General features: G+C 45.8%; 7 protein-coding genes across 7 annotated transcripts; all 7 read right to left on the bottom strand.

Moving 5' to 3' along the window:
- Window positions 1–2,703: 2,703 nt before the first annotated feature.
- TbgDal_XI1620 (hypothetical protein, unlikely) lies at window positions 2,704–3,021 on the bottom strand (the record flags this gene model as incomplete). Its single annotated transcript, XM_011781008.1, has 1 exon — window positions 2,704–3,021. One exon carries the CDS (start codon window positions 3,019–3,021, stop codon window positions 2,704–2,706), a length of 318 nt encoding a protein of 105 aa, XP_011779310.1.
- A 1,208-nt stretch (window positions 3,022–4,229) lies between these two features.
- TbgDal_XI1630 (expression site-associated gene (ESAG) protein,putative) lies at window positions 4,230–5,069 on the bottom strand (the record flags this gene model as incomplete). The annotated part of the gene is made up of 1 exon (XM_011781009.1): window positions 4,230–5,069. The coding sequence occupies one exon, from the start codon at window positions 5,067–5,069 to the stop codon at window positions 4,230–4,232; it is 840 nt and encodes a 279-aa protein (XP_011779311.1).
- A 5,524-nt stretch (window positions 5,070–10,593) lies between these two features.
- TbgDal_XI1640 (isovaleryl-coA dehydrogenase, putative) lies at window positions 10,594–11,829 on the bottom strand (the record flags this gene model as incomplete). The annotated part of the gene is made up of 1 exon (XM_011781010.1): window positions 10,594–11,829. One exon carries the CDS (start codon window positions 11,827–11,829, stop codon window positions 10,594–10,596), a length of 1,236 nt encoding a protein of 411 aa, XP_011779312.1.
- A 773-nt stretch (window positions 11,830–12,602) lies between these two features.
- TbgDal_XI1650 (hypothetical protein, conserved) lies at window positions 12,603–14,177 on the bottom strand (the record flags this gene model as incomplete). The annotated part of the gene is made up of 1 exon (XM_011781011.1): window positions 12,603–14,177. One exon carries the CDS (start codon window positions 14,175–14,177, stop codon window positions 12,603–12,605), a length of 1,575 nt encoding a protein of 524 aa, XP_011779313.1.
- Window positions 14,178–15,452: 1,275 nt separating this feature from the next.
- TbgDal_XI1660 (hypothetical protein, conserved) lies at window positions 15,453–16,448 on the bottom strand (the record flags this gene model as incomplete). Its single annotated transcript, XM_011781012.1, has 1 exon — window positions 15,453–16,448. One exon carries the CDS (start codon window positions 16,446–16,448, stop codon window positions 15,453–15,455), a length of 996 nt encoding a protein of 331 aa, XP_011779314.1.
- Window positions 16,449–17,554: 1,106 nt separating this feature from the next.
- Window positions 17,555–18,973, bottom strand: TbgDal_XI1670 (hypothetical protein, conserved; the record flags this gene model as incomplete). Its single annotated transcript, XM_011781013.1, has 1 exon — window positions 17,555–18,973. The coding sequence occupies one exon, from the start codon at window positions 18,971–18,973 to the stop codon at window positions 17,555–17,557; it is 1,419 nt and encodes a 472-aa protein (XP_011779315.1).
- A 616-nt stretch (window positions 18,974–19,589) lies between these two features.
- Window positions 19,590–23,003, bottom strand: TbgDal_XI1680 (hypothetical protein, conserved; the record flags this gene model as incomplete). The annotated part of the gene is made up of 1 exon (XM_011781014.1): window positions 19,590–23,003. The coding sequence occupies one exon, from the start codon at window positions 23,001–23,003 to the stop codon at window positions 19,590–19,592; it is 3,414 nt and encodes a 1,137-aa protein (XP_011779316.1).
- Between the last annotated feature and the right edge of the window lie 230 nt (window positions 23,004–23,233).

Below are 23,233 nucleotides of genomic sequence, written 5' to 3' on the forward strand. Positions count from 1 at the left end.
CAACCACGTACCGGAGTGGGCGAACACATACATTTCATGACGCCCTCGTGTTGGAATAGTATGGTTTCCCATAGGAGAATGAACGTCCATACAGATCAGGAATAACAATGGTGCAATACAAAGTCAAAATCCTGTGGTGACCCCTCGGAGTATCAGTCACGTTTTCGCTTACAAAGAAGGTGCAAACTACGCTCGTGTGTATGCGGTCCCTGGGCCTATTCGCAGGAGTTATGTGTTGCAATCTCACTGCGGGGTCCAATGCGTATTTTAAAGGGCCAATTAGAAAAACTTATACGTGGACTTACACAACTAATCCTTTGTCAGTTGATCCAGGTAAACTTTATCAGCAACAGGGTCATGCGGCTGTTCTTTATGGAATGTAATGGTGGGAAATAGGGGTGAGACCGTGAGGATATTTCGAAACTGCAAATCGTTAGTGAAACAGAAGGGAAAGGGAAAACATTACAGAATAAACTGGTAAGAACTGATACTCTAAATAAAGGTTGAGAGGGATCTCGCAGAACTGAGTGCAGTTTTGAGCGGTGATTGACAAAAGGCTGTCTCATTAGTTGATTGAGGAAGAAACTTACGTACCTGGTCCAGTGTGTCGCTTCCTTCTCTTCACTCTAACGGCAACATTGCATTAACTGAATTCTGCAGCTGTTGAGGGGGATGGGCACGCAAAAGTACCTTATGTGTTTGGAGGCGCGGGCAAAACCAGGAAAAAGTAGTTCTCGTCACCCTGGTGAGTTTCACCCTCTTCCGTGCAGGTTTGTCTTTTAGCGTTTTCGGTACCGTTTTCAACATTGCTGTTGGCGCTGCTTCCACGCGGCAACTGCATCCCAATATTCAGATGTCCCTTTAATCCTGTATTTTTCCATGTTGCCGATGATTATCGTTTCTGTGCCCGATGAAGCGTCTAAACTCACCAGTTCATTTGTTGAAACTTTTCACTCCTTCTTATTGAATATCCCTATTTTTTGCGGCGTATGAGAGCCCTCCCCCATTCGTCTTTTGCGTTTGCTTTTATACCCACCCACGGAAAGCAAATTTATTTTCTCCTCGGAATCAACATCCAAGGAGCTTTAAGTGTGGAGTGCACCCTGATTTTCGCCTTCGGAGCACCAGACCTCCACTGTATTCAGCCATTCAGGTATTGGATGACTTCTAGGATATTGCCGGTTTATTATGTCTGAAAAGCATCCTTTTTGGCACTTGACGTGAGGCGGTATTCCACAGCCCACTTTTTTGGTCTTTTCAAACAAATATCAGTCGTGCTTATTTGAGCATATCTTGTTTGTTTGCGTGCGACGAAATCTCAGCAATCGTGTATGCCGACTGAGCTTCCTTGCTTTTCGCTTTCTCCCCGCTTGAAATGGAAACGGAGAACCGTAGAAATAATACCATAGTCCATCTTTGCTTAGATGGGTCGAGAGTGGAAAGCTGTCGGTGTTTCTTGGGAGTTTTGCTCAGGTGATAGCACAACTCTTGGCTTTATGAATCTTGTCGTCGCTGCCGCCGCCATTTGCCACACATAGATTGGTACCCCTTCGGTTGCCACAATGCGGCGCCAAACAGATTTGGCGTATTGGCATCGCTCACCATTTTTCCACGACTCGTGAAAGCGCATGGCTCTCGAGTGCTCGGTCCAAGTGATTTGTACTCCACCTCCGCCGGCACTTCCGTAAAGTGTCCCGTTTATCGCTCGGTCACAAATTACAGAACCTGCTATAACTTACCTCTAAATTCTCCTCGTCCGAATTGAGTCACTGTGAGTTCCATTTCGTAACTGAATAAACTGTGCGCGAGTCCAGGGATCACGTTCAGTTCTTTGCCCGGTCGTCCCATCATTATGAGCCCGGACCCGACACAGACGTATGAGGAACAGTGCATGTCGACTCTACACTCCCCGATAAAGTGTTGTTTACTCCGTTTTGTTTTTGAGGGGGCTGTGAGAAGAACTGCCAAGCCCATACCCATTGCCAAGTAATGTACAAAACTCATCGATCCCCATTTTCATACCACGGTTAAGAGAAGCGTCGCAAAGAGTGAGTTTTTGAAACGCCCACCGAACCCAACCGTCACCGCCTCCGCGCGGGAGGCAGGTTAAGGGCACTTCCACCACCTTCTTTACCGCCAGTAAATTAACTTCCATACAATTGAGGACTCGCACACTACAGAAATCCCCCTCCCAAGCAATTTTAACGGCCGGTGTTGTAGGCACAACAAAGGTTAAAATATTACTCCTCCTGCTCGTTTTCTCTTCATTCAACACAAAAAAGGCAATGTATGGACTGTTCTGCCCGTTTTTTTTTTTTTTGAGAGAGAGGGATAGTGAGGCTTCTGCAGCGGTAAAATTGCGAGTCAAGTGTTACCACGCTGTGGGAGGACACGACGTATAATGAAGGAAACTTTTTTTTTGCTTGCGGGCGGTTTAAAGGGATATGCGTTTAAACCATTATATCTTGAGTGGGTGGCGCCCGAAAAAGATCGCGAAGCAGGCATGAAGCTTGCGAAACTTCTTGGGGCTCAAAGGACCAACGACACGGTGAACTTGACAAAATTTGAGGGATGTAGAAGCTACATGTTGAGGAGAGCACAATGCATTAGCACGGTTCCCTAGGGCACTGGCTTTATGGAAACGGTGGTAAGATACCCGCTGGGGAGGCGAGCCAAACGTGCATTCATTTGGTGTATGGACTGCTAATAAACAAATGTAACAGGCGGAAGTCGGAGTTGTCGCACGCGGTGAGGCACCCCGTTGAGACGGAAGTATGGACCGAAACAACCCTCACATATAAAATGAAGCGTTCGCGTCACCCCCCCCCCCCAGCGGCAGACATTGGCATATATGCGTTCGCGCTTGCACTTCATGTCAATTTCGCCACTGAAAGGAGCACTCCATCCTGCGTGTGTGTGTGTGTGTGCTTGCCTGTGCATCTTTTTTCGAACGCCGTTGTTTTTATGTACGAAACGGAGGGCGGGGAGGGAGGGGAATCCCAGGTGGAAGTTATATTTCATGGCAGGGGAATATTGCTGACAGAATACTGTTACCAGTGCCCCGGCTGGTGGGGTTCGCCAACACGAAAGGACAATAGTGAAAAAAAATAAGGACTGGGGGAATAAAAATTTACAGAAGTTACACAGTTAAAAACACCATGAGCAATCGACGATTTCCAGACCCTCTAGCACCACGATTCGGAGGTATTATTACACATTCCAGAATTTGTAGAGGTTCAAATTCAAGTTCCACGGTTCCAGTAATCCATCAGCCCTCACAAAACGTGTAAAGAAGCGCCAAGTTACTTCATGAGTCTCATCCGACCCATCTCATTCACGCTTTTCAAATACATACACTACAAAAAATCTACTCCCTCCGGTCTCCACAGGACGCACAAATTTGTCAGCGTGAACCCTGGTCCATGACGTAGAAAGTGTCTTGCGCCACCCGAAATACGTGGCTGAAGGATTTCGCGGGACGGATACAACCCCCGCTGGGTAAAAGTGTGTGGGAGTTATCGTGCCTTCCGGGACCTATCTCCACAGCACATGTTTTCACCTCAGGGCAAAACGCATGTGGCCGCCTCATGCGAAATGGCATATCGGGAACACACCGCACACAGCACATCGGATACTAGCACCTACTCGACTACAAACAAGTAGAAAACGCACATGCATAGTACATTACGCCCCAGCAACGGCGGTCCTCCCCATTGATGGACGTGATGCGTGCCGAAGAACGTGGACTGTAATTTTACCCGAGGTGTAAGCGCGATGAATCACACCTCGGGTAAAATTACAGTCCACGAGCCTCGTCCACACGACCGGATGGGCAACTGCGTTGGAAACTACTTATGAAACAGAGTTAATAGTTTCTTTTGTTTAGAGGCGGGGGTCACACGCTATTTTCTCAGTGGTCGAATAAGCCATCTAGGGTCTGAAATGTCCGAGAGAGGGCACACACCACTAAGCTTCATATACCGGCGTGCGCCCCACACAGTGTGGACTTCTACAGAGCTATTCTCCAATAGACGTCTGTAGGCATTTTTCTGTTGGAAGGAAGAATCTCGAAGGGCTCTAAACCAACTTGTTTGGTTGAGATATTTGGGCATCAGGTTCCTCCACGCACCAATTGACGTTGGGAAGTGCAAAACCACGCCACTTTCGACCGAAACACTGTGGGGATAATGAAAAAAACGCGTCTCGTAATCGAGGGATATAATTCCCCTTCACAGCAGTAATTTTGGCTTCACATGCTTCGGCCTACTGACGCTCCATGTCAACACTATAGTCCAAATAGTTTGATCACATAGCCAAATAAGGCTCTGGCGTCTCAAATTAAAGAAAACTTTCAAAGCCTCTTTTAGCGCCCACACTCTGGCTATCACGCCTCCGCCATTAAGATACGACCTTCCCGATTCATTTACCCTTAAAATATTTTCAACTCCCACACCCCTTGTTGCATCCATTGCGTCATCAAACAACTTCTTACAGTTTTGAAACTCCGACCTCCCCTCCGGCTTCACCATGATATTCAGCTGAGGAGTAGCGCAACCCTTCTCAGCGGTAAACAACATTGGAGGTGTCATTTCCCCTCTTAAAATAGCCGTCTCGTTAAACGCTTCAGGGATTTTTGGTGTAGTGTCGAGGAAATGCTTCACTGCCTCCTCCCTTACATCCTCCCCTGTGAAGACCGTATCGCCCCCATCAAATATCACAATCACGTCACCCTCACTCATCTTCTTCTGCCGTAGGTACCGGTACAACCACAACCACCTGCTCACATGCCCATACCAGCCTCCCATGCCCACTGTGGCAACGCTCACATTAGTGAGTATCGAACTTACAATCATCCTGCACCACCCCGGCGCGTACCTCGTTTCTGCAACAAGAAAAAACACCCTTGGTATGTGATTACCGTAACTTCCATCCTTCTTCCCCTCCATGCTAGTTTCCCCACTCCCTACATTTCTTAACCCCAACCACCAAAAAAATAACATCAGCACCAACCGCATAACATACAACCTGCCCCTTGAATCCCCATAGAATTCCCTAACACCTTTCAGCATACAAACAGATTTCTATAAGAAATAAAAGGGTACGCACCCAGTGAGTGGACAACTACACGTTAAATCAAAGGAAACGAATAGTTAATGTTAAACATTAGTTTCCCAACAGTTTAGGCATGTAAATCCGGCACACCACAACACCAAAAACACATAAATATGTGCAACACCGATTATCTCGGGATGCTGATGCTCCCACTCGCCTACATATGAAGGCAGTGGGTCTCAATGCATACCTCGTTAAATGTGAACCCAACGATAACGATATTCTGTGGGACAGATTCAAGTAGATGAGACAACAGAGTAGTGTGCAGGCATTCAATACGTACAACAGTCAGACCTGTTGAGTTTGATTTAGTATTCAATAAGCGCGCTCATAAAGTAAGGCATATTGACCTTCACGTACACATAATCGTTGTTTCCATCACACTGCCGCGTCTGTTGTGCATTCCCCCCATTTTCTTATCCACCTTCCCACCCAGATACCACAAACAAACCGCACGGTCTCTCTTACACTTTCGAGCCAATACCGTCACCGAAAGTATACTGACAGGCAGCTAGACAGGGTAAGATTTGGTTCTAATGACATAATGCTGCGTAGAGCAAAGGTAGTGGGGGGGAAAAAAAGGATGTGGAGAGGGATGGAGGAAGGAAGGGAACGAGCTGCATAGCAGGCCATTGCTCAGCCGAAAGGTGATTTTTGATGTTCCGTTATCAATGCATTGCTCAAACTGTTTGGACCTCGAACAACAATTATGCATCACAGCATCAGTGGCCAAAAAGAAAACTAGTAGCACACATATACACACACACGAACATAAACATAAACATAAACAGGGATGAATGACCTATGAGGAAGAGGGTGGATAAAAACAAAATAATAAGGATGGATGATACTCGATTCAGTGTGAGCTGAGTTAAAAATTATGTCTTCAAAATGGCTCTACTGCCGTCAGGCTGACAGGAAACTATTGACTGTCATCATTAGAGGGGAAGATAATCCATTTGAGTACCAAAACTACAAGTGGCTCTCGCGCAACAGGACAGGGGCCACATCCCCACGGCATTAAATGGTTGCCACTCTGGCCCAAGGGATGCTGCGCTGTATTGTTTCAACAGCACATAAGCAAAAACACATAAATATGTGCAACACCGATTATCTCGGGATGCTGATGCTCCCACTCGCCTACATATGAAGGCAGTGGGTCTCAATGCATACCTCGTTAAATGTGAACCCAACGATAACGATATTCTGTGGGACAGATTCAAGTAGATGAGACAACAGAGTAGTGTGCAGGCATTCAATACGTACAACAGTCAGACCTGTTGAGTTTGATTTAGTATTCAATAAGCGCGCTCATAAAGTAAGGCATATTGACCTTCACGTACACATAATCGTTGTTTCCATCACACTGCCGCGTCTGTTGTGCATTCCCCCCATTTTCTTATCCACCTTCCCACCCAGATACCACAAACAAACCGCACGATCTCTCTTACACTTTCGAGCCAATACCGTCACCGAAAGTATACTGACAGGCAGCTAGACAGGGTAAGATTTGGTTCTAATGACATAATGCTGCGTAGAGCAAAGGTAGTGGGGGGGGAAAAAAAAGGATGTGGAGAGGGATGGAGGGAGGAAGGGAACGAGCTGCATAGCAGGCCATTGCTCAGCCGAAAGGTGATTTTTGATGTTCCGTTATCAATGCATTGCTCAAACTGTTTGGACCTCGAACAACAATTATGCATCACAGCATCAGTGGCCAAAAAGAAAACTAGTAGCACACATATACACACACACGAACATAAACATAAACATAAACAGGGATGAATGACCTATGAGGAAGAGGGTGGATAAAAACAAAATAATAAGGATGGATGATACTCGATTCAGTGTGAGCTGAGTTAAAAATTATGTCTTCAAAATGGCTCTACTGCCGTCAGGCTGACAGGAAACTATTGACTGTCATCATTAGAGGGGAAGATAATCCATTTGAGTACCAAAACTACAAGTGGCTCTCGCGCAACAGGACAGGGGCCACATCCCCACGGTATTAAATGGTTGCCACTCTGGCCCAAGGGATGCTGCGCTGTATTGTTTCAACAGCACATAGGCAAAAACACATAAATATGTGCAACACCGATTATCTCGGGATGCTGATGCTCCCACTCGCCTACATATGAAGGCAGTGGGTCTCAATGCATACCTCGTTAAATGTGAACCCAACGATAACGATATTCTGTGGGACAGATTCAAGTAGATGAGACAACAGAGTAGTGTGCAGGCATTCAATACGTACAACAGTCAGACCTGTTGAGTTTGATTTAGTATTCAATAAGCGCGCTCATAAAGTAAGGCATATTGACCTTCACGTACACATAATCGTTGTTTCCATCACACTGCCGCGTCTGTTGTGCATTCCCCCCATTTTCTTATCCACCTTCCCACCCAGATACCACAAACAAACCGCACGATCTCTCTTACACTTTCGAGCCAATACCGTCACCGAAAGTATACTGACAGGCAGCTAGACAGGGTAAGATTTGGTTCTAATGACATAATGCTGCGTAGAGCAAAGGTAGTGGGGGGGGAAAAAAAAGGATGTGGAGAGGGATGGAGGAAGGAAGGGAACGAGCTGCATAGCAGGCCATTGCTCAGCCGAAAGGTGATTTTTGATGTTCCGTTATCAATGCATTGCTCAAACTGTTTGGACCTCGAACAACAATTATGCATCACAGCATCAGTGGCCAAAAAGAAAACTAGTAGCACACATATACACACACACGAACATAAACATAAACAGGGATGAATGACCTATGAGGAAGAGGGTGGATAAAAACAAAATAATAAGGATGGATGATACCCGATTCAGTGTGAGCTGAGTTAAAAATTATGTCTTCAAAATGGCTCTACTGCCGTCAGGCTGACAGGAAACTATTGACTGTCATCATTAGAGGGAAAGATAATCCATTTGAGTACCAAAACTACAAGTGGCTCTCGCGCAACAGGACAGGGGCCACATCCCCACGGCATTAAATGGTTGCCACTCTGGCCCAAGGGATGCTGCGCTGTATTGTTTCAACACCACAACACCAAAAACACATAAATATGTGCAACACCGATTATCTCGGGATGCTGATGCTCCCACTCGCCTACATATGAAGGCAGTGGGTCTCAATGCATACCTCGTTAAATGTGAACCCAACGATAACGATATTCTGTGGGACAGATTCAAGTAGATGAGACAACAGAGTAGTGTGCAGGCATTCAATACGTACAACAGTCAGACCTGTTGAGTTTGATTTAGTATTCAATAAGCGCGCTCATAAAGTAAGGCATATTGACCTTCACGTACACATAATCGTTGTTTCCATCACACTGCCGCGTCTGTTGTGCATTCCCCCCATTTTCTTATCCACCTTCCCACCCAGATACCACAAACAAACCGCACGATCTCTCTTACACTTTCGAGCCAATACCGTCACCGAAAGTATACTGACAGGCAGCTAGACAGGGTAAGATTTGGTTCTAATGACATAATGCTGCGTAGAGCAAAGGTAGTGGGGGGGAAAAAAAAGGATGTGGAGAGGGATGGAGGAAGGAAGGGAACGAGCTGCATAGCAGGCCATTGCTCAGCCGAAAGGTGATTTTTGATGTTCCGTTATCAATGCATTGCTCAAACTGTTTGGACCTCGAACAACAATTATGCATCACAGCATCAGTGGCCAAAAAGAAAACTAGTAGCACACATATACACACACACGAACATAAACATAAACATAAACAGGGATGAATGACCTATGAGGAAGAGGGTGGATAAAAACAAAATAATAAGGATGGATGATACCCGATTCAGTGTGAGCTGAGTTAAAAATTATGTCTTCAAAATGGCTCTACTGCCGTCAGGCTGACAGGAAACTATTGACTGTCATCATTAGAGGGGAAGATAATCCATTTGAGTACCAAAACTACAAGTGGCTCTCGCGCAACAGGACAGGGGCCACATCCCCACGGCATTAAATGGTTGCCACTCTGGCCCAAGGGATGCTGCGCTGTATTGTTTCAACACCACAACACCAAAAACACATAAATATGTGCAGCACCGATTATCTCGGGATGCTGATGCTCCCACTCGCCTACATATGAAGGCAGTGGGTCTCAATGCATACCTCGTTAAATGTGAACCCAACGATAACGATATTCTGTGGGACAGATTCAAGTAGATGAGACAACAGAGTAGTGTGCAGGCATTCAATACGTACAACAGTCAGACCTGTTGAGTTTGATTTAGTATTCAATAAGCGCGCTCTTTTTTTTGGGGGGGGGGGTTACTTCTATTTGCTATATTATTTTTCTTGAACTGCAATGCCTTGCGTGAAGAAAATTTTGAGGTGAAAAAAAAAGGTGTCAAGTTTTTGCTGTTATGGAATTGGTTTTTTTAATGCTTACTTGCTAAACTTTTTTTTTTGGAGCAGAGGTGTTTACACATTTTCTTTTTTTCGACTCATCATCCTGTCTTCCATTTTGTTATGTAACTGATCTTTATACAAATAAGAATGGATATTTGCAATGGAGAACGTATCGGTAGGATGGATGTGAGTTCTGTCCCTTTATTCTGTGATCAGTTGTGGGATTTGCAATATATCTCTCGTGCGTTTTTTAGAAAAAATATACCAAAGGATGAACAACTTAATGGTAAACGTTGGATCTTTTCTGCCGAATTTTTTCTTTCTTTTCTTCCATAACTTTTTTTTCTTGGAAGGTGGTTCTTTTCTTAACTTCTACCAAAGCATCGCCGCGTTATGCAGTGCAAAGAGGCGAGTTTTTTTTATGCCGATCGAACCACCCTTTAAAAACAAGCAAAACCACGGATACGTAAACGTGTTAATGAGGTTGAGTGATAGCTTTTGTGACCAATCACCTCACGTTTGGTAACGGTAAGTAAAACAAAACGATGTAAAATGCGGCAAGGCAACAACGCATATGCGCAGTCACTTATATACGAACAAATAACGAAATGACATATATATAATGGCAATTCATAAAAAGTGAGAGTAACCATGACTTTGCAGTTGTGGAATCGTTGTTTTCCCTATTTCATCGATTCCCTTGGTGGTTTGCCTTCATATGAAGCTGTGTCGGGCGCTTTCGACATACCCATCAATGCAACAATTCAAACTTGCACTCAGTCACTTTTTCCTTTTCCCCGTATCGGCGTGAGCTCTACGCTATTTCTCCTCCACTCTGTAGACATTGAGACGCTTGAACGATAACGTATATGAAATGCCTAGCAGTTGCAACCGCAAGCTTACACATGGATCACTGGACCTTTCCCATGCATAAAGCTAAATGCCATCTCCGAGGCAAGGCAAGAGAGTCGTGAAATACATGATCAAACGAAAAAATACGAAATGAGGCGACAAACGGCGGACTTCGCTCCGCACAATAACTCAAATAAATAACACGCACCACATCCTGATTGCTTTACATAACATCCATCTCGCCACCCCTCGTCAGAACAAACAATTCTTAAAGACTGTTGATCAAATCTTTCGTAATGTTCTTGTGATGTGCCTCGAGTGTCCCGCCGCCGATCTCAAGCAACTTCGCATCCCGCCACAGCCGCTCCACCGGCATATCACGCGCATATCCCATACCACCCATAACTTGCATGGCGTTGTCAGCCGCCCGCTTCGCAACAGGCGCTGCAAACAATTTTACCGCATCGCTCCCCAGGCGGTTGCAATTTCCTGGCGCAACACTCCTGCTTACAGCATATGTGAGTGATTTGGCCGCCTCCGTTTCTGCAAACGTCTCGGCAATGTAGCGCTGAATCTGTCCATAATTCCAAATGTGTTTACCAAACGTCTTACGCTCATTGGCATAACACGTCATGAGTTCCACGCAACGATCAGCAATACCCACCGCCATTGCGGCCAATGTGAGACGCTCAACCTCCAGGTTACGCATCATTGCCACAAGCCCTTTCCCTTCAGTGCCGAGCAGATTCTCCTCTCCAAGCACCACATTATCGAAGAAAAGTTGACACATGTGAGACCCACGCATGCCGCACTTGTCAATCTTCTTCCCCACAGAAAACCCCGATGCACCCTTCTCTACAACGAACGCGGTGATTTCCCCGTCAACCTTTGCATACACAAGAACAAGGTCAGCAACGGTACCATTTGTCACCCACGTCTTGCCACCGTTAAGAATATACTTTCCATTACTTTCTTTTGTCGCCGTGGTCAGCATACCAAGAACATCTGTACCCGCACCGGGTTCCGACATGCCCATTGCACCTATGTGCTCGCCTGTAAGCACTTTGGGGAGCCACCGCTCCCGTTGTGCCGCTGTGGAAGCATGATAGAAGTTGTTCACAAAAAGCATCGAGTGAGCCAAGTAGGCGAGACAAAAGCCTGGATCCACTTTGGAAAGCTCGTGGTGGATAACAACCGCTGCCGTGGCGTCCATTCCAGCACCACCGTCTCCCTCAGGAATGGTTACACCGAGTACACCAAGGTCACCCAACTCGCGTAGGAGATCAACATTAAAATGCAAGTCAATATCGCTCTGTTTTGCCTGCGGTTCAACCCGCTCCGCTGCGAATCTTTGAACCGTTTCACGCAGCATCTTGTGTTCAGGTGTTGGGTTTAAAAGATAATCCAAGTTAACGGTCGTCGAAGGAGAGAAAAAACGGAGACCACATGGTGCTACCAGCGCAGTGTAGTGTCGTCTAATAGACGCTAAACGATACGAGCGCATGCTCAACAGGGGGAAATGAAACAAAACGCTCAAATTCAATAAGGCTCCTGTTTTCCTCCTCTTTTAATTCCCCACAAGTACAAGTTTCTTTTTCGATAATACCAACGAGATGCCGCAACAACCCACTACCCTCCTGGTAGTGTCAGCAGTTTCCCCCTTAATTTTCCACTTCCCCCACGATTATCCTCTACCCACCAGTTGGCTGCGCAGCGTCTAAGCACAGCACAAACAGTCACCGGCGCGTGAAAAAAAAAAAAGCTTATTCTGTCAAAGGTTTGTCGTCCGATGGCCTCCCGTTTTCGCTTGTTTTTATCCCTACTACTTTTCCCTTCCCTTCAATTTTTTTTCAGGCACTGCGTATTTTGGGATGCAACGATGTGTGCAGGCACTATCGAGGGAAGAACGAAAGATAGGAAGAAGGCTACAAAACAACAAATGTATTACTAAAAGTGAAGCAGAGGCAAATCCACAGCAAAAAAGGGAGCTCATGTAAACCCCCCCCTTCTTTTACAGGAAGCCACAAAGTGAGGGGAGCGATGCGGTCAGCTCACGCTTGCACAAGATCAAACAACAACAACCACAACAACCGACAAATAAGGTAGCGACACTTCCCTTCCTCGAACCAATCCTTCGTCCCTCTTCTCCAGCTCAGTTTCCAACCACTTTGCCGTTACCGAACCCGACAATATACCTCAAAACTGACGCAAACAATATCAGGGAGAACGTACCGCCGTAGTTTTAAAACATACAAACTGCTTTATGCTATCAGCCATTCATTTTACACCTCCATCGCAGACTCGCACATCTGCAACTGCTTGCTTCTCGGGATGAAAGCTCATGAAAGTAATCTTCCCATCCTCACTCTCCAAGAACCTCATGTGTCGCACCTGCAGCAGGTCCTGCTCCGCAGCAGTCAATTCATCCACCTTCACCTGAGACATTAAGCGACGCGTTTCATCCAACAGGAACTCTGAAGAGAAAGAGTTCGTCAACTTTTCACCCTGGTTAACGCTCCCCTCTTTTATTACCATGTGAATTGGAGAAGAAAAGCGACCACGGAGCCCCAATACAGCAATGCATTGTTCCAACGGTGAAAAGCACGGTAGAGGGGATTCCGACACGGGTCGGATCTTTCCTAACAATCCCTTAACGTGCGATGCTCCCTTCAGCATCCCCGCTGTCGGTTTCTTCGTATGTGCTCGAAATTTGTAATCGTAGCACTGACCGGCCACGATGGATCTGAGAGCCCACACTGCACCTTTCAACAGCTCCACACCTTCCTCTATCGCCTCCCTCGAGAGTGGGGACTCCTTCATTGTCATTTGTTTAATTTTAGACATGTACTTGGCCGGTGAACTGACGTCTTTCACTGCCATTACGGCGCGCAGAAACTCAATATCCACATCGAAACCCTCTCCACGTATGAGTGATCTCTTAAAATAACCACAGTGGAGACGAAGTTCTCTGTAACGACGCCAGAAAACAAGAGCCACCTTTCCAATTCCCTCAAACCAGTCGCCTCCACTAAGCAGCATTAGGAAGACGAAATCAATACGATACGACGGTAACAAATCGGGTCGTATTTGATTCCCCGGTGAAGACGACCCCCAGTGTTTGAAAAGTTCACCAACATCGGTCAGAACGTAGTCTCGGGGGTCCACTATGGTGAATTTGGTATATGGAGTGCAGGCAACACCAACTAGCACCAAGTCGGAATCATTTCCGACGACTATAATTTCATCATCTCCCGTATATGTTTGTGACTTCCGTTGCTCCAGCCAGATGGTACGCAAGACACAAACCACTTTTAGCTCGCCTTCACCACCTTCAGCGCAGCCACTCATAATAATTGTGTAATTCCTTCCCTCTCCCGGTGGCACACAAAATTCACCACCAATCCCAAATGCACATCTCACCGCATCTTCGCACGCAAGTAAAAATTCAGACCCCGCGATAATTTCTTCGCGTGAAAATGAGATTTCCTGCCCAATGTAGTCGTGATTGTATCTTAACTCGAGCGAACTTGTACACTCGCTACTGTGTCGCTTGTTATACGATGCACGCCGGGTCTTCTGTGTCTGAAGTTTGGCGCAAGGCGCAACCCCGTCAAAGAGAATCACAAGGGTTTCACTGGGGGGAAATGCGGAAATGAGCTTCCGCACAGCCTCAACTACTCCTTCAATCACTGACTTGGTGGTGAAAACATTGGTTGGCACGATATAATGAACAATGGCATTCATATCTAAAAGCAGGTGGTTGGTCCTCTTGATGACACCGTCCCTGCCCCTGCTCGAACTTCTGACGAGACCATGTTTCTCGACATAATTTCGTAGCCCTTTGGTGCCCATAACAATTTTCTCTGTGGCACCTTCCCTTCAAAAATAAACAAATAAATAAACGCAGTTGAGGGTAGTGTAGAGTAGTGTAAACGGGAAGAAAAAGTAAACACAGCACTGGAGCAACGGCCCTTGCATGCGAAAACAAGTGCACTGAGGGAAAGAAAAGGTGCTATTTCTTTAGGAACTGGAATGTAAATTACAGCATCTGAGTAAAAATTCGGGCAATCAGTAAAACCGCAGAACATCGAAAAGAGGCGGTTATTTCACGGAGGAAATGGCACACAGATTATGATAAGGCAATGTTTTCCGTGGTTCCGCCACAAGCGCGCACCACCTAGTGGGAGACACGGTGAAGTTGAATGTCAACACGACAATTTATAAAATTCTCATTCCGAAAAGTTCTTTAAACGGTCATCACATTCACACGTTGCTCCTCTGACAACGTGAAAACTGATTGAGCCGCATTAAACATCATTTCATGTACATCTCTCACCTTAATCACTTATTTACTGGATTCTCGGTAGTAAAGTCGCTCCATGTTTTGCGAAGATGCCTCCACACACACACACACACACCTACAGTACCACCAAATTGCATGAAACATTTCTGAATGTGATGAGTCATTAAGACATAAAAACATATGAACATATAAATATATATATATATATATTTATTTATTTATGTTTTTATGGGTGTACGGATGAAGTAACACCACGACATTTGTGCTCGCACCACCGCAAGCAGATTCGACCTTAATGATTTTCACCAGCTCTGGATTTACAATCATCACCACCTGCTTTACTGTATTAATGCACCGTTAGGCGAGCTAAACGTATGCACACACATTTCTCCCCTTCTTTATGGTATTTTTTTTCTTTTCGGTTTTGACTCAACAGAAATGAATACCTTGTATACCTTTACTCTTCAACATTACCGAAAGTGATGAAAGTGTTGAATTATTATTATTATTATTTTGACGGTTGTGCGCGTATGTCCGTACGGCATCTGTCCACTTTCCCCCATCTAAAAAAAAAAAAAAAGCTCAACCTTGCCCACTTTGTTTTTTATTTCCTCCACAACCACTCCATCCTTCCCCACTCGAGCAAACCACATCCCTTCCAGACATACTTTTTCTTTTTCTTTTCATGTCTTTGTCCATGTGGTGATGATAATTGTTATTAGCGTAAGATAACAAGACGTAAAACATGAAAAAAAAATAAATAAAAATAAAGATGAAGATGAAGATAAAAAAGGAAGCGTGGAAAGGCATCACCTGAATTACAACTACAATTTCTCCACCCACTTCTCATAACCCTCACAGGGAGTGGACTCTCTGCAAATATCTTTTAATCCGCCCTCGCCCTGCTGGAACACCATAAAATGAGGAATTCCAGTCACCTTAATGAACGGATGCGTGCGGTAGAGATATTTTGGGTTACCCAAATATACGGAGCGTTCAACATTGCATTGCACATAAACGACGCGGCGCTTCTCCTTCGCTGCCTTCACTGCGCGCTGCACCATTGGCTCTGCAAGAACACACGGAGGACACCACGACTTGTGGGTTTTGGGATGCGACACACCTTTTATAAGCACCACAAGGATATCACCGGGTTGCAGTGCGGCTTTGACCTTCTCAAGTGTAGCATCGAAGTCCCTTGGATTTTTTACCAGAATGTTATCTGTATCATTCGCTGGGCCCATCGCTGTTTCGACTGGCGGATTGTTAATAAAAAACATGTGCTCCTCATGCGCTTCCACCGCTTCCTTGACAAGTGCTTCGGAAAGTCCAGCGGTGTCACGAGGAATGGGGCGAAAGGTTTCTGCGCGTCTAAAAAGACGGAGGCAAGTGGCGGGTCCCGAGTTGGAAGAAACAACTCGATGATACATTCCGGGAGGGAGAACAATCACGTCACCCATTTTCCCCTCAATGCGTACCCACTCATCCTTCTCATTGCGCACATCCACATAAATAATACCACTTTCCACAATTCGCATTTGTTCATCCACGTTAAGGTGTTCCATACTCTCATCCTTCGACGATGTGGTAAACGTAACCTTCTCCAGTGTTTTGTAACCGAGGTTCCAAATGAGTCGCTGGGCGTACGTACGGCCTTCATCGTCATCGGGGTGGCGTTCGTGAAGTGTTGCGACATCTATGCTGCGACTATAAACAAGAAATGTTTCCAATTGCACATCCGTCACGGGGACGTCTGGTGAGCAGTGACATGGTGCAGTAATATCACCCTCTTGTGTGTTCAATAACCAACTGCTCGGCATTGTTTGATTCTTCCGTTTTGTTTTATTTTTTCTTTTTTGCACCTTTAATTAACTTACCTGCACGGGTTTCGCAAAAGTTGACGATGTCTGTAACCTCGGTGGGCCCCTAATTAAAGTCCACGATATCGGGAACGGGAAGGAAGAGGAGGAGAAAGAGGAGAGCACACACACACACACACACACACAACCAAGGAAAGAAAAAAAAAAGGAAAGGATAAAAAGATTTTTAAAATATATTTCAGGAATGGTTAAAAAACGTATTGAACAGTGATTGGGAAGAGCTCACAAAACAAAATGATGTTATTAACTCTCACAAAGTTTTCCCCACTTTTGGAGTCCACATGAATGAGCTGAAGTATACCGCGCAGATTTGTGGTTTCACACATCTCCATATTTTGGGGGAGGGGGGATCGAAACCGAACCACAGTTAAATGTCGTGTCGCATCATTTCAACAGGACCCGAATGTTTGCCGTCACCTGAAATGTATTTTGACATGCCTCTCATCCGGGTGATGTTAAGGGAAAAAGGGGAAGGCAGTAAAACAAAAAACAAAAAAACAAAAAGAAAAAAAAAATAACAACAAACAAAAAAATAAATACCAACTACGCGTGAGAAGGCGAAACTTAAAATGTTATGATGATCTGGACATAAGCGGTCCAACCAGCCCCCGTACAGTTATGGGTTGATTTAATATGTGAAGATGCCAATTTTTTTTTTGTAATTGCGGCCACCTTTAAGTGTTATACCCAATTTATTACCATTCTTAACACCAAATAAACGTCGACTAAACAACATATATAACAGTCAAAAATAATTTTGAAAAAATATATATAAAACAACTTTTATATACGTTACGGAAGTGGACAGGGGGATCGAAATAAGCTTGCGGTGTGCGTGGAGAGGGAGGGGAAAGGAACAATAATAACAGTGAAACAAAAAAAAAAGGAAAAAGGTCCGGAGCGAAAAAAAAACAAATAGAATTAAAGTGGCCCAGCTATGCAGAAGTTATGGAACGGTACGAAAAATATTAAACAGGAGTAATGCACAAAGAGGGGGAGAAGGGAAGATGGCACGACATAAAGTACTGACGCGACTTGCGCCGACGTCAGGTCTTTCCGAAAGTGCGTTCATTCATCACTGCCATTATTTGATTCCTCAGACTTCTTCTTATGATGGGCTTGATGATGAAGAATATCAAGTTCGGAATGAAACCAGAGAAATCGGCACCGATGGAGCCGATCTTTAAGTTATCGCACCTGCGATATATGGTGACAAACCCACCACCTGCTAGTAAAATAATGAGATCAACCTTCAGGGCACAATTCTCTACCTTTAGGTCAACAGTGCCGTGCGTGAAATCAGCCGACTTGTTCTTAGCATTGCGATACGAATACGACAGCGTCTCCAAGACAATCCGGCGCAAATTTAAACATATTCTCAGGTATTTTCCCCCTTCCTCCAGTGAAGCATAATTGTGGCTCAACTCCACTGTTTTCATCTTGATGGGTCCAAGTTTCACTTCGTATTCCCTGCGTAGGAAGCAACTGACAAAATGTGTGGGCTCAGCCACCAGCTCCCGGCCACACAGCTCCTGTTCCATCAAGCTAAAACACGAGGTAATCAAATCAGGGAGAATGGGGGCCATGTTGTTGCACTTCAAAACAATCTCTCTAAGCACAAAGCATCCGGAGCTGCGGCTAAAGACATCCGCCCATTGTCGCATCATATTCTTTAGGTTCACACATTCACGTTCCTTTGCCACGGTAAACTCAAGGAGGTCCATGCAGCCCACGGAACTACCGCTTATGTTGCAGCTCTCATGTATCTCCTTACCATCAAACCTGAGGCCTTTGGTACCATCTTCCGAAGCGGTGGCGCAGTTTCGCTCAATACCCACACGATGCACACCAATTCTTGCGACACCAATTTTCGGCATTGCTTTCAGCCGTTGCGCATTCCCTGATGTGTTTGTTGTTTGTTGAGGCTTGGAGTCGATGGTACTCCCCTCTTCCTCGCGTTTTGCTTCACGTAAAGCAGTAATGTTAGCCCACGGGAGAGTTGGTGTCCGGGTGGGGCCGCCCCGCCGCAACATTTCATCATCCTCCTCCGGTAACAACAGGGGCTGCGAGGCAGCGGGGTGTGGCGCAACAAATGGAGGGATGAATTTCACATCCCAAGAAGAAGTATCCACCGGGAAGGCAATGGCAACTTCGTTATACGCATCATGCTGCGAAACGTTGCTAAGTGGTTTATTCTTCATTTTTTCTATTTTGGCGGCAGCCTCCGCGGACAACGTTTCTTCTTGCTCATTACACCTCCTCACTGGTTGCGTGTCCTCTACGGATTGTATAAGGTACTTTCCGCAATGCGGCGCCAAGTCCACTTTGCTGTGCACGAACCGCACAGCGTCCTCCACATCTTTGTTAAACTTGAGTGCGGCAGCAAAGTATTTTTTTCCAGCATATGGGAAGAGGGCCTGCAACAACAACATGTTGCCGTCCTCCATAGCACTTCCATTATTCATTTAAAAGCGACTACACACTTGTGATGATGAAGGGAAGAAGTCTGAGAAGGAAATGATAGACGCGCCTCCACACACAACCATAAGGCGGGTGTCACCGTTTGTTCAAAGCACCGCGCCAACTTAATGCGTTAACCAAGTGAACAAAAACAAAAACAAAAAGGAAAGTAACCCTAACCACAAATAATCAAAAAATAGTAAACGTAAACATGAATCTAAGAAAAAGGTATAGGAAACGAAGGTATAGAAAGAAAGGTAATCTTTTACACAAAACGACCCATTGTTCAACTATCACACTGTATGAGAAAAATACCCTCCTCCCACACATTTCAATAAAACCAAAAAGATAAAACAAAGTAATGCGTGAGGTCACGAGGATAGAGTGCACCCAATGACATTTAAAAGGTAAAAAAAAAAATGAGTGCGCCTAAAACACACGGCATCCACACTTCACAAAAAAAAAGCAAAAAATAAGTAAATAAACAACAACCAAATACTCAGCTGAAGCACTAGCAATGTTATAAAAGAATAAGTGACCATCTATGGCATCTTAAAAAAAAAAAATGCACCACTAGCGCTTCCATTTGACAAATATATATATATATATATATACGCCCCCTCAAGTAGACTTCCAACAGCGCCGAACACGGGCTGCAATACATGGAAACGTGGGTTCCCACATCTTTAGGCACTCCGCCTCACGATGCAGCACTTCATCCAACACACATGTTATCCGCCTATCCGTATCAGACACGAGACCGGGGTTACATAAGTTAAACCTGCGCTCCATTGCCTCACGGAGGTGCAACGCCACAAAAGTTTCCGGCGCTGGACGCTTGCGGCGCAATGGAGGGGTGTAATCTGACACCATTAACACAATGCGGGATGCAACTACCTCAGCTGCTGTAAGCCATTCCGCGCCCACGCCATCGCTTTCCCGCGGGATGCATCGGTAACGGATGAAACAGGTTAAAAGTAAGAGAGACCAAAGGAGAGTGTTGCGCGGGTGAGCGATAACCATGTCATCCTTCATACCTTTCAAACAGGGACGGGACACGGAATCGTTATTTCCACACAAGTTACTGGTGGAAAAAACTTTGCTGTGGCGGAATTCTTCAATCCAGCGACCGGTAGAACTGCACAGTGATGTAATGCATGTCAGAGAGTCCCAAACAACGTCGTGCAACGCACAGAGGTTATGCCTGAATTCTTTGCACTGCCCAAACTCATCGAAAAACTGCGAGAGGAAAAATGTTATCTCCTTGTACCCCACATTATGGGTAGTATGCGCATTATGGAAAGCAGCATGCGTCATTTGTGCATAAGGCACCGTCTTCGCGTCGTGAGTGACCTGCCCAATATCAGAGCCAACCATGGGGCGAATGGCAATGTTATGAAACAACTCCCCTATAAACAATGGAACAACGCGGAGAAACACACTATGGCGCATGAACGTCTGACGCTCCGCACAAGCAGCTTCTTTCATAGCGCCCATACTGTTTGGTTTTGTGTTGCTCCTTTCCAAAGCCTCACACTGCGCTTCCATGTAAAACCCCACAAGAACCGCCCGTCGTAGAGAAGCATTCAGTCGTGGGAGATCTTCCAGTAGACTTGAAACGATATTTAGAAGTTCAGCATGAGGCTGCCGGATCTCGTGCACGTCTGTCACAACGCCTTCCACGCCGCCTCCGTTACGAAGGCGGGTTCTTTGGATCACTGCGTACCGAAATGCACCCAACCAGACAAAAAAATCCAAAATATTGCAACGCAGTGCACAATTCACACAAGTGTCATATTTCAGCTCTTGCTCTTTGTCACATTCACCACAGCACTCTTCTGACTGGTCATCACTGTCGGGAGCAGGCGTCATTGACGTCCGACACAAGTCTGTGAAACGGCTTTGCAAGGCGCACCGCTCCGCCACACTTTTCGCTGGAAGAAAAAGAGCCGAGTAAAAGTGGTCAGAACCGCTGCTTCTCACCCCCGCACGGTTCAAAATCACCCCCGTGGCGAGGCTTCTACAGTTATGGAACAGCCTCTTTACCGTGCACAGCACTCTGCACGAACGTGGAATGCGCACAGCAAAAATATCGACCCCTTCCCCTCCGCGAGCACTCCTCCGCTCAATGGGACAGATCACCGTCAACAGAGAAAACATAGTGATAAAGTAAGCAGAAGAACCAGCAGTATTTTTCACGGCTGCCATTGCTACGCATAACCACGAGGCTGCTGTGGAAAGCCTCTCTGATTCCACAATAGATTCATACCACTTCCTGCTACACCTGTTCTTTGTATCGGACAGAAGCATGCGAAGTACATGCACTAAAGGCTCAATGCTATCGCTTGACAAACTTCTTCGCCGGCAAATGTTGGGAAGAACGACGTCGATTACGGATAGGCAAGTCCCCCTTTGAAGAGACGAATCCTGTAGCATAGTGCACAAGCATATAAGATCCGCATCGTGAGAACAGCCCTGTATGCCAAAAAAATTTATGGCACGGATCTCATACCGCTCAAGTGCTTCCAAAAGCATAAACGCACACCCCTTTCTAGAAGAATTTGTTGATGTCCCCACCCGCACTGCAAGCAACTCCTTGAGCGGCCCGATAACCTTGTGAAGTTGCCGCACGGAAGATATGTGAGGAACCCCATCGCCAATGTACAACTCCCCCAATATCTTGCACGTAAGATTGCAAAGGCCTTCGAACGACGGCGTGTAAGGCTCACCCGTGTCGTTACTTCGCCCTTCAATGGACATAAACCCGTAGTGACACAGAGAAATGAGCGATCCCGCCTTCTGCCAATTGGTATTCATCGCCTCAACATTGCGCATACTCTTTCCTCCACGCCCCTCTTCACTCTTTTGCAACATGTGAAATACGGCAACTAAGGAAATCTTAGTTCGTATTGCTGCCGCGTGTATTTTAGTAAATGAATCCCCCTCAGCCATGTCACCCCACAACATCAACCCACCCTCAGCGACAGTCCTGATTTGGTTTAAAGACAAGGACGCCCCTTCCAAATGAGTCCTCAATCGGTTCATAGCATACAAAAGTTCTCCTTCAGCTCCCTGCTTGCCCGTGTGATCCCCGCGAAGATGATGCGCATACCGCAGTAGTGTGATGATTTGGTCAATACTCAACTTCACAAAGGGAGTACTGCACGAGCGAAAGCATTGCACTAAACGATATATAAGGCGCCTCTGGCACCTGCTCATTACCGTGCCGTGCTGGAGAGATTCCCAACGCGACGGTTGCTGATTCAGGGAAATTAGCAAACTCACAGCAAGGTGGTGATGCAGCCGATCCACAAGCGGCTCAAGGTATGCATCCACACGTTCTAAATGGACTGCTCCACCAAGTGCAGGACAGAAGAACTTTAAAAAAAGTAGCAGAACGAAAAAAACGGGATCTCCTCCACCTTCCATGTACCCAAACCTATCCACAACCAGTCCGTCAGCGTTAGCGCCGCTTCCGGAATTAAAGCAACAGTTGTCTTGACGATATGTGCCTCTAATGCCACAAGGAGGGGACAGGTCGCAACCCTCTCGCAGAAATTCCTCGATGGACAAAAATAATCCTCGTATAAGCTGCACTGAGTACCCATACATATACAATGTCTGTAGAATAGACACAAAGGAGGCGAAGAATGAGTCCCTGTGGTCCGACGGGAGACAAACAACTTGGGCCTCACCTTCAACAATCTCCTTCCCTCGCCCACGGACTGCACCACCGCGGTAACAGCGGAGAAAGATTTTCAGAAGATGTGCAGTTAGAACGGGGTGACGCACATTTAACCCTGACAGTCCCTTAAGAAGGTGGGCAACATGTTTCCCCCGATGAAAGTTCGGGAGCGCTGTTAGAAATGATAACACAAATGCATGGACGTCGCGTGGAGGTATGCGCAACTCTCCAAGGGAAAGTACGGTGGTGCTTATCGTGTCCGCATCGTAGAAATGGAGGGAGCGGTATGCCTGCCGGGCCAATGCTGCCAAAACAGGGACACACTTAGAGAGTGAAGAAAAAGCTGGCATGAATAGAATGTCTCCTCTTTATATATATATATGTATATGAGCAACAATTAGAGCTGAAAAAGAAAAAAAAAAGATAGTCGCAACTGATTTTTTTTTAAAAAAAGAAGGTTCAAAAGGTTGAGTACACATATTCACAACCCTGCGGATTCGTATCATTGGCTCATCATGTATTGTAAATACCACTCAGGCTGAAGAGTCGGAACAAATGACATGTCCCTTGGATAGTCCCA

Source organism: Trypanosoma brucei, chromosome 11, assembly GCF_000210295.1.
Source record: "Trypanosoma brucei gambiense DAL972 chromosome 11, complete sequence".
Classification (NCBI taxonomy): Eukaryota; Euglenozoa; class Kinetoplastea; order Trypanosomatida; family Trypanosomatidae; genus Trypanosoma; species Trypanosoma brucei.